Source organism: Acomys russatus, chromosome 12 (genome assembly GCF_903995435.1).
Source record: "Acomys russatus chromosome 12, mAcoRus1.1, whole genome shotgun sequence".
NCBI classification, from domain to species: domain Eukaryota; kingdom Metazoa; phylum Chordata; class Mammalia; order Rodentia; family Muridae; genus Acomys; species Acomys russatus.
In genome coordinates, this window is record NC_067148.1 from 23561707 (window position 1) to 23574172 (window position 12466).

Genomic DNA, 12466 nt, shown 5'->3' on the forward strand with positions numbered 1-12466 from the left:
GAGAGCTGCCCTGGATGGCAGGGTGAGTCCTGGAAGCAGAAGTACTGCTTAGCCATCAGAGTGTCAGTTATTTATGATTCATTCCTGCATAGCAGGATGTAGGCTTCCACCTTTTCAAACCTACTTTGTTTGGGTTCTTTATTTCTTACACCTCCCTTCCAACTCACCTACCCTGGATAGGAGAGAAAACAGGTTAATGGGAACAGGAGAAGTAGACCTTTTTGGACTCAGTTCCTGGGAAGGATTACCCTGACATAGCAGGATTTCAGCAGACCAGCAATTCCACCAAAGTTGCTGCTGGAACCCGGAACAGCAGCTGGAACCTGGAGCAGTAGCTGGAGCCCAGAGCAGCAGCTGGAGCCCAGAGCCCAGAGTCCTGAAGCCTTCACTGGCGTGGTTCTCTCTAGGGCATCTCGAAGTGGAGTGATGAACAGCCAAACAATACCAAAACCCCAAATGCCCCTGCCCCCTGTTTTGGATGTGTGTGTGTGTGTGTGTGTGTGCGTGCGCGCACGCCCGTGTGTGTCCCCGTGTGTCCGTGTGTCTGTGTGTCCTCTCAGAGTCTATACTAAGATGTATTTCATCTGGCAAAAACCAAGCCCCAGCACCAGGTAGTTCATCTTCTAGTGGATAAACATCACCTGTTCTCTCATAAGTCTGTTCTCCATCCCACACTTGGGATCAAAAGCAAAAACATGTTATGTCCATGACAGCAGGATTCCATGTTTTCCTTACTGATGAAACAACTGATTGATTTAATTTTTAATTTTAAATTGATTGAGTTTTTTCTTACAACCTCAGAAGACAAGGATATAAGTCCTCATTTGAATACAGATAAAGACCAGGCTGATAAACTGCTTCACACTCACTACAATGGCTATTATGGGGGCTGGAAAAGTGTTAAGGACACTGGTTGCTCTTGCACCTGAATTTAATTCCTAAATTCCCATAGTCCACATGGCGACTCATAACCATCTGTAATTCCAGATCTGGCGCTCTCTTCCAGTCTCCAGGGCACCGTGCACATAAGTAGTATGCAGATGTGCATGTAGGCAAAAGCATCAATACATATAAAGAACTTTTTAAAAGGGCTCATGTTTAAATGATGGATTGAATGTTTGTGGGACAAGGGAGCTGTTGCGTACTCCTGTTGAGAGGATGTAAAATGATATAGCCAGGAAAGTGGCTTGGTATAGTGTCTTGAAACTCGAAACACCATCTAGCTGTTTAACCCACGTGATCATGCATCAGTTTTTATGCAGATGTTCAGTGTTACTTATAGTGGCTACAGACCACATAGCCTTTCTGTGAAGGCATGGATTCTTTATGAGGAATGAACCCCTGATAACACCAATGAGTCCATGCAGGCTAAGAGAAAGAAACCACACACAAAAGACTACACATGGTCCCATTTATGTTGACCCCAAAAGAGATGATGGGGGCTGGTGAGATGACTCAGTGGCACTGGCTTGACTCCCACCTACAGTTTGTGTCTCACAACTGCAACCCTGGTTCCAGGGAATCTAGTGCCTTCTGAACTGCTCAGGTACCAGGTACACACATGATAAATAGTCAAGTCTTTAAACAGGAGGGGGTTGAGTAGAGACCAGCCAGTCACACTCTAGTGCCTGCTCTAAGCAAGAAAGGCTCAGTAGCTTAGGAGGCAACCATTGCTGAGGGGCATCCTAGTGTTGTCCTGTCTGTGCTTGTATGGTATCAATGATACTTTAGTATTGTCTTTGGCTCTTCCATTCCTTTTACGAAAAGGATGACCTGAAAAGGCACATTAGCTGCCTTAGGCTAAATAGTACCTCTCATATAAAGCACTTGACCTGTCTGATAGTTCCAAAGTTGTGGCTGGTTGTGTTCCTAGGACTTTGAGTCTCTTGATGTTTAGTACTATGGACTCCAATATATTCGGTGTGACGGTTCTTACAAGTGAGGTCTTTGGGGTTAGTAAGAGCTAAAGAATGTCATAATGATGAAGCCTTCCTGGTGGCATTAGTGGCCTTCGGAAGAGACACCAGAGACCTTGCTTTCCCATTCCTCACCCAGTACAGACATGGAGAAGTCCCGAGAGAAATGAACCAGACCTTATGACTACATCTACTTGCTGGCACCTTGATTTTGAGCCTTCATTCTCCTGATCAGTGAGAAATAAACTTCTGTTGTTGATGAGCCACTGTCCCTGTGTTGTCTTGGCAGCCTGAGCAGGTGAAGAAATAAAAGGATATGGAGACTGGCACGCATAATAAAATTCAGGGTGTCAGTACTCCTGTGGGAACACTAGCAGTTCCCCCAAGGCACCTGCCGGACGTTGCCATGGGGAGCATGACCTCCTTGGATAAAAACAGAAACTAAATGACCCTGCTTGACAGGAAGGAAAAGTGGGCACCCAATGGGCTGAGTGTCCATGACACACTGTGTGAGCTCAGATCCTCGGCTTGGCTTTGAATTTCCAGCAGGCAGAAAGATTGGCTGTAGACATGGTCAGCTAGACCTGGTTGAATAAGCACATCCCGCAGTGGGCTGAGCACAGTTGTGTCTGGCCAAGCAAAGCCTTATGCCTCTTTTTTTTTTGTCCCTCATATAATTTCTTCAGTGCTCAGAGCCAAGTGTTCTCTCAGGATTGCCCTTTATTTCCGTTTAAGGATGCCAGCCTAGGACTGTGGCATGGCTGTTAGAAAATGTTGGAAACAGTCAGTTCGTGAATATGAGCAGGCAGGGACACAGCTGAGAGAGGAGTCAGAGGCCTTCTGGGACTTAATGCAAATGAGACCTTTCAGCCAGAAGTAACCATAAAGACACAGTGTGCCTCTTTGATACCACATTTGGTAGTAATAGAACTAATTTTCCAGAAGCTGTCACTTTTTGTCATGAAGGGGCATACGATGCTGGCCCTTCAGACAAGCCCTTCCTTAAGAGCCAAGGGGAAGGTGGTTCTGTTGGGAGGCAAGCCTGGATAAACTACTCACTCCATTCTGAGAAGAAAAGGAGCAAATACCCAGAGAGAAATGGCTGGGTTAGTCTGAGCTCTCAACCGTGAGTCTTGGGCTACTCATTTATAAAAGGAACACTTGGAGTCACCCGAGGCAGGAAAAACAGACAGGGAGCTGCCCTACAAGCAGACTGCTGTAGAAAGATCTCTCAGGCCTTTAATCCCAGCACTCAGGAGGTAGAGGCAGGCAGATCACTGTGAGTTCGAGGCCAGCCTGGTTTACAAATAGGCCAGCCAAGGCTACACAGAGAAACCCTGTGTTCAAAAACAAAACAGAAAGAAAGAAAGAAAGAAAGATCCTTCAGGTGAATTGGTGAGGAAAGAAGTCTTGAGGAAGAAGTCTTGAGGATATTGGTCACTAGGATGCCCAGGGCTAGGCTTTGTATAGTGTGTCATGGATGTCTTTCTTTGATCTTTGGGAACTTTCAAGAGCTTTTTGTCAATGTTGAACTGAGATGGGTAAGATGGTCTGTGTTTAGTGGCTTCTGCATAATTTGTCTCCTCAGGGCCAATCACATGGTTTCCAGAGGACAAAGATGCTGTGGACCAGAGGCCCTAGAGGGCCCTCTCCTCTCTTGGCTCATGGCTTCTCGGGCACATTATAAAGTCTTCATAGGTACAGGTATTAAGGCAGCATCAGGTTGCCACCTGTCCCGCCCTCAATGAAGAGAAGACTGAGTTGGGCTTGTTACAGACATGTTAGCTTTCTTTGAACACCTTCACTGGGAAGAGTCTGGCTTCGTTCCAACCAAGGAGACCCCAATGTCACAGCAAGAGGAGAAAGGAAGGCTGGCAGATGTGTTGAGTGTGTAAAAAAGCGTCACGGCCGGAACTCCTAACGCGCCACCGTTGCTTTTCTTGTTTGTTTTCACATGCCACATAGACAGGCGTGGAGAAGGAAGAGGAATTTTTGGCTTCGTGTAGCTCCCTTGTCTCATGTGGCTATGGTTTTTAAGAATTTAAGATTCTATTCATGGCCCACATTCAGCTCTCGTTCTTACTATGCATGTAAGTATGTGAGTCTGCACTACAGGTGTGCCCTGCTTTAAGAAAACAACAGATGTATAGAAAGTCCAAACTAATTTATTAAAGTCTTATGCTTGTGAGCAAAGAAGAATCGCCATATGCCTTTGAAACAGGAGGCCTTCCACACACTGGAAGCTTACAATGCCAATGGGGGCTGGGCAGGTGGCTCACTGGGCTAAGGGGATACTGTGAAAGCTAGAGGACCCGAACTTGAAACCCCAGAACCCATGTAAAAGTGGGGCACTGTGTCTTGTGTCTGTGACCTCAGTACTAGGGCATGGAGACAGGAAGTCCCTAGAGGCTTGCTGACCTGGCAGTCTAGTCAAAGTATGAGCTTCAGGTTATGTGGGAGACTTTCTCAAACGTACAGTGTGGAGCAATAGAGGGAGATGTGGCAGGCACCCACACCATCATACAAACTCATACAAGCAACATTGTCTAAAATGAAGTGTGCTGGAGAAACAGATGTAATCATCAGAGAAACAATCAGCAGTGAGAGGCTCCCTGTAGAACCCCGATCACAGCAAAACAATGTACAGACACTGTTTCTGAGGTCTAATTTGAGGACTAATTTGAGTGAAGACTGAGGAATGTGGTATGCACAAAGGACATAGTTGCCTGTTTTCTAACAAACTAGGGGACCTGGGAACAAGTGGTTCAGAGGTGCAGAGAGGAAGGCATCCAAGGCAGGCTGAATATTTGAATGAGGGTGTGTGGGAAAACACCACATCCGTCCTCTGATCCTTGCAGGTTTGGTCAGGGTTTTTCCTGGGAGAAGTGCCACTGTCCAGCTTCTCCCTAGATATGGAATATCTTCTTGCACCCTCTCACCTCACTGCCTGCTCTCCTCTTTAAGTCTGGCTCCTGCCAAACTGTCTGTAAAGCCATCCTGGACTTGCTCTTGTCCTCATGCCCAAATTAACTCTCCTCTTGTCTTGCTCCATCCCATGGCCTGGTCTTTTCTGCACAACCTTGACACTTCAGATCTTGACCCCTGAGCCTGTGTCTTCTCTGACCTGTGAGAATGCCACAGAACAGATTGGAGCTTTAAGTCCCCTTAGGTACCCAGCACATGAGTGACAAGTATATCCTGGTCACAGTCCAATTACAACCCCACATGTTCCCTTGTACAAAACTTAGTTTAGCACTTCAAGGAGCAAATTCAGGTGCGTATAAAGACAGACAGAGCACCATAGTGAAGCAAATTTGACTCAGGAAACTGTTCTGTTGGCTCAGCCACTAGGGTAGATATCGACAAAAACATTTCCCTTCACTAGCAACTCCTATGAAGATTTCTTTTTAAACACAGTGAGTGACATCTATCTCCACACAGGAAGAAGATTCTAATTATCAAGGGGTCAGAAGGACTTAAGCATACCACCGTGTCACACTTATTTCCTGTTAGAAAATCTTGTAGCCACTGGGAAGTTGACCAATATTTGCATGCAGATGGATCCTGGCAGCAGAATATTCTACAACTTGCCACTGATTTTTCACCACTCTCTTCACCTTAGGTCCAACAAACCCAAGGAAAAAACCCTAGTGAGGAAACACTACCTGGATAGAGTGGTTGACACCCATAATTCCAGCACCTGGGAAACTGAGGCAGAAGGATTAACATGTGTTATGTTAAAGAACAGCTGGGACTATACAGTGAGCACTGGGCTAACCTGGATCATAGCCAGAGACCTTGTCTCAAAAAAGAAAAGGGGGGAAAATCAACAGAAACAAAACATTAGATTTTAAAGCATTTAATAATCACAGTCAAACAAAAAAAGATTTTTATTTAAAAAAGAATAAATTTACATACAGTGCATAAGCAAGAAAGCAGAAGGCTTCCAAAATAGAAGCCTGAAACATATGGTCTGAAATACCACATGCTGTGATTACCATGGGAAGATGAGTTGAGTATTTGGGCAAGAAAACCCAAGCTACCAGGCACAGTGTTGAGTGTATTTAGTGGCCTGCCATCCAAGGATATTAGTTTAAGAATGTTGCCTAGGTCTTTTTCCAGCATATTCAGCTATGGTATATGTCTGAGCAAATATGACACAAAATGGACAGCTGCTTAGAAAGCAGATTCTATATTGATGCCTTGGCCCTGAGTATTAAAAAGATCAGGAAAGAGTTTGTTTATTGTTCCTGTTTCCTGGAGGGGCCTATAGTCCTAAAAGCTTTGGTGTCAAGGTTGGCCAGGCCTAGGCTTACAGCAAACACATTCTGGTGAGTTTGATGGCCTTTACACTAAGACCAGCAGGGGGCACTATTTTCCCAGAGAGAAAAATGCAAGTGTTTTGAAAGGAGACCCCCAAGAGCGAGTTTACTAGGGTGAGGTGCCCTGTGTGAAGTGAATGAAGTGAATTGAGAAGGCTCAACAAAGCAAACCGTGACCAAGCACCAGTTATTAAAACCAACACTGTAGGGATCCCAAACTGAGCTCGGCATCTCCAGTGAACACTTTCTCCCTCCATTTGCTCTTATCAAGTACATCAAAGAGTGACCAGTCATGGCAAATTCTCAGGCCACTGTTTAACATTGTATGGGTAACGTATTCACCCTCTATCTAAATAATGTAAACATGGCCTTAAATGCGCTCATACAGTTGTCAGCTTCCCTGTTGTTGCGACTTAAACTTGCCACTATGACAACAGATACAGCCCTTCTATTACAAAGACACATGTGGAGGCAGCTGAGAGTTTTGTCACTAGGTTTCAGACAAACTGGCTAAAGTCATCCTGTGTAAATATTAGCCAGTATTACAAACTCTAGTTTGGTATCTTGGGGGTGGTGTGGGGAGAAACAAAGGAAGATGTCTCATCAACAATAAGCCCTGGAGAGGCTGGCATAGGCAAGAGAGCCTGTAAGCCAGGGCTCGCTGCACCCTGGCCACGGAGTTGAAATACTGTCAGAGCAAAACCCGGCAAGTGCCGAGCCGTTTCCACCCCTCTTCTTAACTGTGATGACAGAGGAATTGTTAAATTAAAAATGGGTATTTTGTTAAGAATAATTATTTTGTTGTTGTTTTTGTTCATCTTCTTATTCAAGACAGGGTTTCTCTGTGTAGCCCTGGCGGTCCTGACACTTGCTTTGTAGACCAGGCTAGCCCATAGTGATGAGGTGTTAGGATCATGATACCATCCCTCAAAAGATCAATAACTACACATTTACACCAGCCTTTCAGGATGCTGTTGAGACCTGATTCTTACTCAGAAGCTCCGAAAAGGGGAGTCAGGGAAGGAGCTCTCTGCTGTTGACAACCAGAAATGCCTTCTTAGACCTAAGGAGGACCACTCTGAGTTGAATGGGCGTTACCGTTAATTGGCTTATTTTCCCAAAATAGACTGAAGTTTTTCTTGCATTAATGGCCCTTAAAATTGCCAAGTGATAAGAAGAGGTGGAAAGAGAGGGCATCCCTGACTTAACTAACAGGTGAATAATTACAACAATTTATAGACAGTGGCTGAGTGATGATGAGGTAATGACAGAGGAAATGACAGTGTCAGGGTTGCCTAGCTTCTCTCGGTCAGACTTCCAGAGGACGAAGCTCATCCATTCTTGTGCTGATCCAGGACCTTCTGAGTTTACATGGAAGCTTAAACAACTGAAGGTGCCGAAGACCAAGCAGAAGTGTGCAGGAGTCTCAGCGTGTCCTCATTTCCGCCTGTGAGGAGCTGGCACCCCATCATCTGTTGTGTACACCAGTGTAGAAACTGAACCCCGGGATGCTGCAAACTGTATGCAAGGAAGATCAGCGTCTCCTTCACTAAAAATGCCTGGAGGAGACAGACTGGTATAGAAAGCAAGCTCTTCCTGGTGGCCTCATAGCTCTGCTATCCTCAGTCTCCTCACAGGAAACTTTATTTCAGAATGGTCTCACTACCGACTCAGACACAGACCCCTCTGACCACAGCACAGGAGGTCACTCTGTCCAAGGAGTGCAAGGGTACCGTCCTTACTCCCAGACCGAATTCCAGTTTGGGGAATGAGACTTGTCATCAGACTTGGTTGTAACTGAAGAGAAGTGTTCTGCCTTCACATTACCTCAAGACTGATAGCTGTCTAGAGCCTGGTAGGGCCTGAAGTCATTCCAAGCCAGGCCACAATTCCTGGTCACCCAAGGCTGGGTCCTAAGTCTATGTAACATAAAAGGGAGGGGTGGTCTTACAGACCTCAGGAATGGTTTTGGCCTGGTGTCCTTACAGACCAAGCACACTGCTGTTGCCGCAGCAGTAGTATCTATGACACATTAGCAAAACAAAAATATGACTTAAGATTTCCTTAAACGGGAGGCATTGAGATGGCCCCAGCCGACAGCTGTCTCACATTTAGCCTCTCATGTTAGCAGACTAGTTCCCAAATATTTGAGGACTCAGAGCAATCCCAAAAACCTGTGCAACATTGGCACAAAAGTTGTAGCACAGATGCCAACCGATGTGTAGGTGACAAACTTGTAAGGGACTTCAATCTCTAGCCTTCGCCTGGCCTCCTTGTTCCTAGTGACCACCTTGAACCACGAGAATAATACTTGCAGCGAGAGGTTTTGCACAAGCTGACGAACCAAGAGGATCAACACAAGTCCCACCATAAACTTGGTTAGACCCAAAACCAGCATGTCAGTGGTGAGGGCTGGGATACTCTGAATCACAGGGAGAGGTGGGGTGGGCTTGGACACGAGCTGGAAGAAGTGATTGATCCAGAACCCTAGGGCCACTCCAGCCCCAGCAGCCACGATGGTGGTGGTGTCCGCCCTGGTTGGGGTGTAGTAGTCAGACACAGGGTAGTTGTAGCACAAGAAGAAGGGCACAACTATGACACACACAGGGAAGACGGGGCTGGCGGATTCCAGGGAGTCGATGAGGGTCCAGGCAGGGTAGGTGAGGGCAATGAGAAGCGCAGTGATGAGAACGCCACCCAGCACATCCTGCCGGGAGAGAAAAGAACAGTGACTGAGCTACACTGGAAATAGTCTTTGCTGTTTTATTTTATAGTGCCTATTCAAAGAGAATATAAGTCTAAGAGTCTGAAGTGAAGGTAGGAAATAATATAGAGTCACCATGTTACAAGTGTCACATACTTTTCTTGCAAGAGTGTCTCTGCAGTTTAGAACTAATTCTGAATTTCCTTCTGCGTGAGTGGGTAGTAGTCTCGTCGTCATATAATTTGACTTTGTTATACGCTTTAGGTCACAAAAATTGTCCTAGTCTTTGTAGAGGTGGTGCCACAGTGTGGGGGCTCTAAACTCTTATACTGTATTTTAAAAAAACTGAATATTAAACATTACCAGCTGAATGACCCACTTTAACCCACCTGAGTAGAATAAAAACCACAGGAGAAATGCACATCCCTATAAGTAAAATAAATGAACAGTTTATAGCACAGGAAATGTACCATTAATACTTCTTTCTGATATTTAAACTATTCCACTATTTGCTCATAGTAAGAGAGAAGAATCAAATCCTACTGGGGAGAAATGAAAAGCTGTGTTTCCGTGACAGCTGGTTTTGACTGTTTAGAGAGAGGGTGTATTAGCAGTCACCTGGGAGCAACCTCAGATTCTCGGTTGGATGAATGGAAAGAGAACCTGTGGTCTTCTCGTGACCTGGAATACTTTCCAGCAAGGAAAAAGCAATGAACTACTGATGCCTAGTACAGCTTGGGTAAGATCTCCAGGAAATGGCCACCGAATGGAACCAAGCCACCACTCTCCAAGGGTTGTACACTGCATGGCTCTATTTGTATGGCAGTCTCTAAAAAACAAAACAACAGTGACAGGAATCAGTATCAGCTATTGCCTAGGGCACTTGGGTTCTCCTGTGTGACCAAAAAGGATGCCATGATGCAATCTGGGCAAAATGAAACTATTCCATACAGAGATGGTGATTATAAAAATGTATACGTGTACTAGAACTCAAAAAACTTTAAAAAATACATTATTTTATGCGTGTATGTGTGTGTGCATGCTCCAGCAGCCCTGTGGAAGTTAAAGGGAGCTGGGTCCTTCCCACCAAGTGGGTTCTAAGGTTTGTTCAGTCATCAGGCTTGGTGACAAGCAAGCCTCTTTACCTGTTGAGCCAATTTACCAGCCCCGCCCCAATTCACAAGATTTTATGCCAATAACAAGCAATTATTTAACTAAAATAAAACTGAAAAAACCACTTCAAACAAATGAAAATCAGAGTGGGTTCCTTTGCTGCTCTCTACCAACATTGCCAAGTGTCATTTGCCGCATTTTAAAGGGGGCCCCAGAGACCCAGAGGAGTCTGTAACTTTGTACTTCTATCTTCTGAGACAATGCTGAGGATCTTCTAAAATCTATTCCTCATCCAGTCCTTCAGACAGAATTCTGTTAGCTGGGCATGGTGGTGCATGTATGTAGTCCCAACATTTGGGGCATGGAGGCAGGAGGATGGTAAACTAATTCTAGGCCAGTTTGGATTCAGGAAACCAAAGGACAAGTTAAATCTGTTAACAAAGCTGTCTTCCACCCAACATCTGTATGCAAAATGCCACAAGCTTTATGGGGGCAGAAACTTGTCACTAGCTTTTCAAAGTACACATGTGTCTTCTGACCTAGTAACCTCACCGAGGGACCTGGCCCAGGGGCTGTAACTTCCCACAGCTAGAGTGAGGTTGTCACGTTCTTCTTGGCAGTGTTGCCGGTAATGGCAAGATGCTGGAGATAACTCCCCAAGTCCCCCTGGTAGCATCGTACCATTTGTACCACGAGATGCAGCTGTGACAAGAGGAGGATGCTCCAAGGAGTTTGAAAAGGCAAGGTGGGCCTGGGCTGCCGGGGTAAGGCGGGCAGTGCACACACAGCTTTCTGCTGACTACATGCAACCCATCGGCAACATGTCTAGATGGAGTCTGCTTTGGCTACTTTAGCAGGAGGAGCCACTTCGAAGGAGGTGGAAGCTGCCAACGCTGTGCTGTCAGCAGCCTAGAAGAAGCAGAAATGCTCTCTCTCTGACTGGTGAAGTAAACACGAAGTGGGACCAGTCACCAAGTGTTGGGGTTTGGTGCACAACGGTCTGGAGCACTGATAGTGCGTGTGGAGCTCAGAGGCTGGCTTAGCAATCGCCTTGTTTACCAAGAACCAGCTCTCAGGGCTCAGCTGGGTTGGAGGGTAACGCAGGATGCAGGAACACCCCAGAAGCTCAAGTTTCTCTGTGATTGAAACGGGGGTGGGGGTGAACATATTTGTTTCAATCATGTATGGACTTGCTGTACCTGGAAAGTCACAGCAACGGCAAAGACCTGTGTAAGTGAGCAACTTCCCATAAAAAAAGTTATAATGGGGACCTCCAACTCGAAGATGCCATTCGTGCAGCGCTCTCTCTCTCTCTCTCTCTCTCTCTCTCTCTCTCTCTCTCTCTCTCTCTCTCTCTCTTTCTCTCTCTCTCTCTGTTGTTTGTTTTTGTTTGTTTTCAAGACAGGGTTTCTTTGTGTAGCCTTGGCTGTCCTGGACTCACTTTGTAGACCAGGCTGGCCTCGAACTCACTTGCCTGCCTCTGCCTCCCCAAGTGCTGGAATTACAGGCATGTGCCACTATGCCCTGCCCCCTTTGCCCCCCCCCCCACTTTTACATGGATGGTCTTAACTGTCAAGAACAGCAGGTGACAGGGTCTGGGATCTGCAGTGAAGCTGGGTTTCTGAGGCTCTGCACACCTGAATTTAGATTTATTTATTTATTATGTATACAATGCTCTGCCTGTATGACAGAAGAGGGCAATTAGATTACATTATAGATGGTTGTGAGCTACCGTATGGTTGCTGGGAATTAAACTCAGCACCTCTAGAAGAGCAGAGGTCTTAACCTTAACCTCTGAGCCATCTTTCCAGCCCTGCACACCGGAATTTAAAGAGTCCCCTGGAGGCCAAAAGGAAGTGACGGGACAATCCAAATTTCAGACAATATATTTCCTTGCATGAGTTTAGAAATGTTTTTGTTGAGTGGAGTTTTTTAATGCTTATTTCTACATGCTTTGGAATAATGATTTTTTAAAAATGACATAGCAAACTGTTAACCCCCCAAATAAGTACTGAGGCAAAGTACTGGATGGCAAACATAAGATATATTTCAGTTTTGACTGAAAAAAAGCTTGGGCAGGTAGGTTTTTTTTTGTTTTTGTCTTTTTGTTTATTTTTTAATTTACTTTATATCCCCGTCACTACTTTCCCACTTCATTCAAATGGGTCTGTTTCCTTTTTAAATTGTATTTATTTTCTGAACTGGGCATGGTGGCTATGCCTTTGATCCCAGCACTTAGGAGGCATGCAGGCAGATCTCTGTGAGTTCAAGGCCAGCCTGGTCTACACAGTGAGTTACTGGAGCATAGAGAACATCCCAGTGGCTACACATCTGAAGAGAGTGACTCCTTTATAACCACTCAGGGCTCCTTGGAGAGAGGTGTGGCCTCAGGAGCCCCTCTCCACTCCCTG

General features: G+C 45.6%; 1 protein-coding gene across 1 annotated transcript in view; it reads right to left on the reverse strand.

The window, feature by feature from the left end:
• Positions 1 to 8107: 8107 nt before the first annotated feature.
• The window catches only part of Sgpp2 (sphingosine-1-phosphate phosphatase 2), a 121899-nt gene continuing 117540 nt past the window's right edge, over positions 8108 to 12466 (reverse strand). The window contains exon 5 of the mRNA XM_051154021.1: positions 8108 to 8945. Within this exon, the coding sequence (XP_051009978.1) occupies positions 8394 to 8945 (552 nt within the window). The 3' untranslated portion in view covers positions 8108 to 8393. The remainder of the gene's footprint in view (positions 8946 to 12466) is intronic.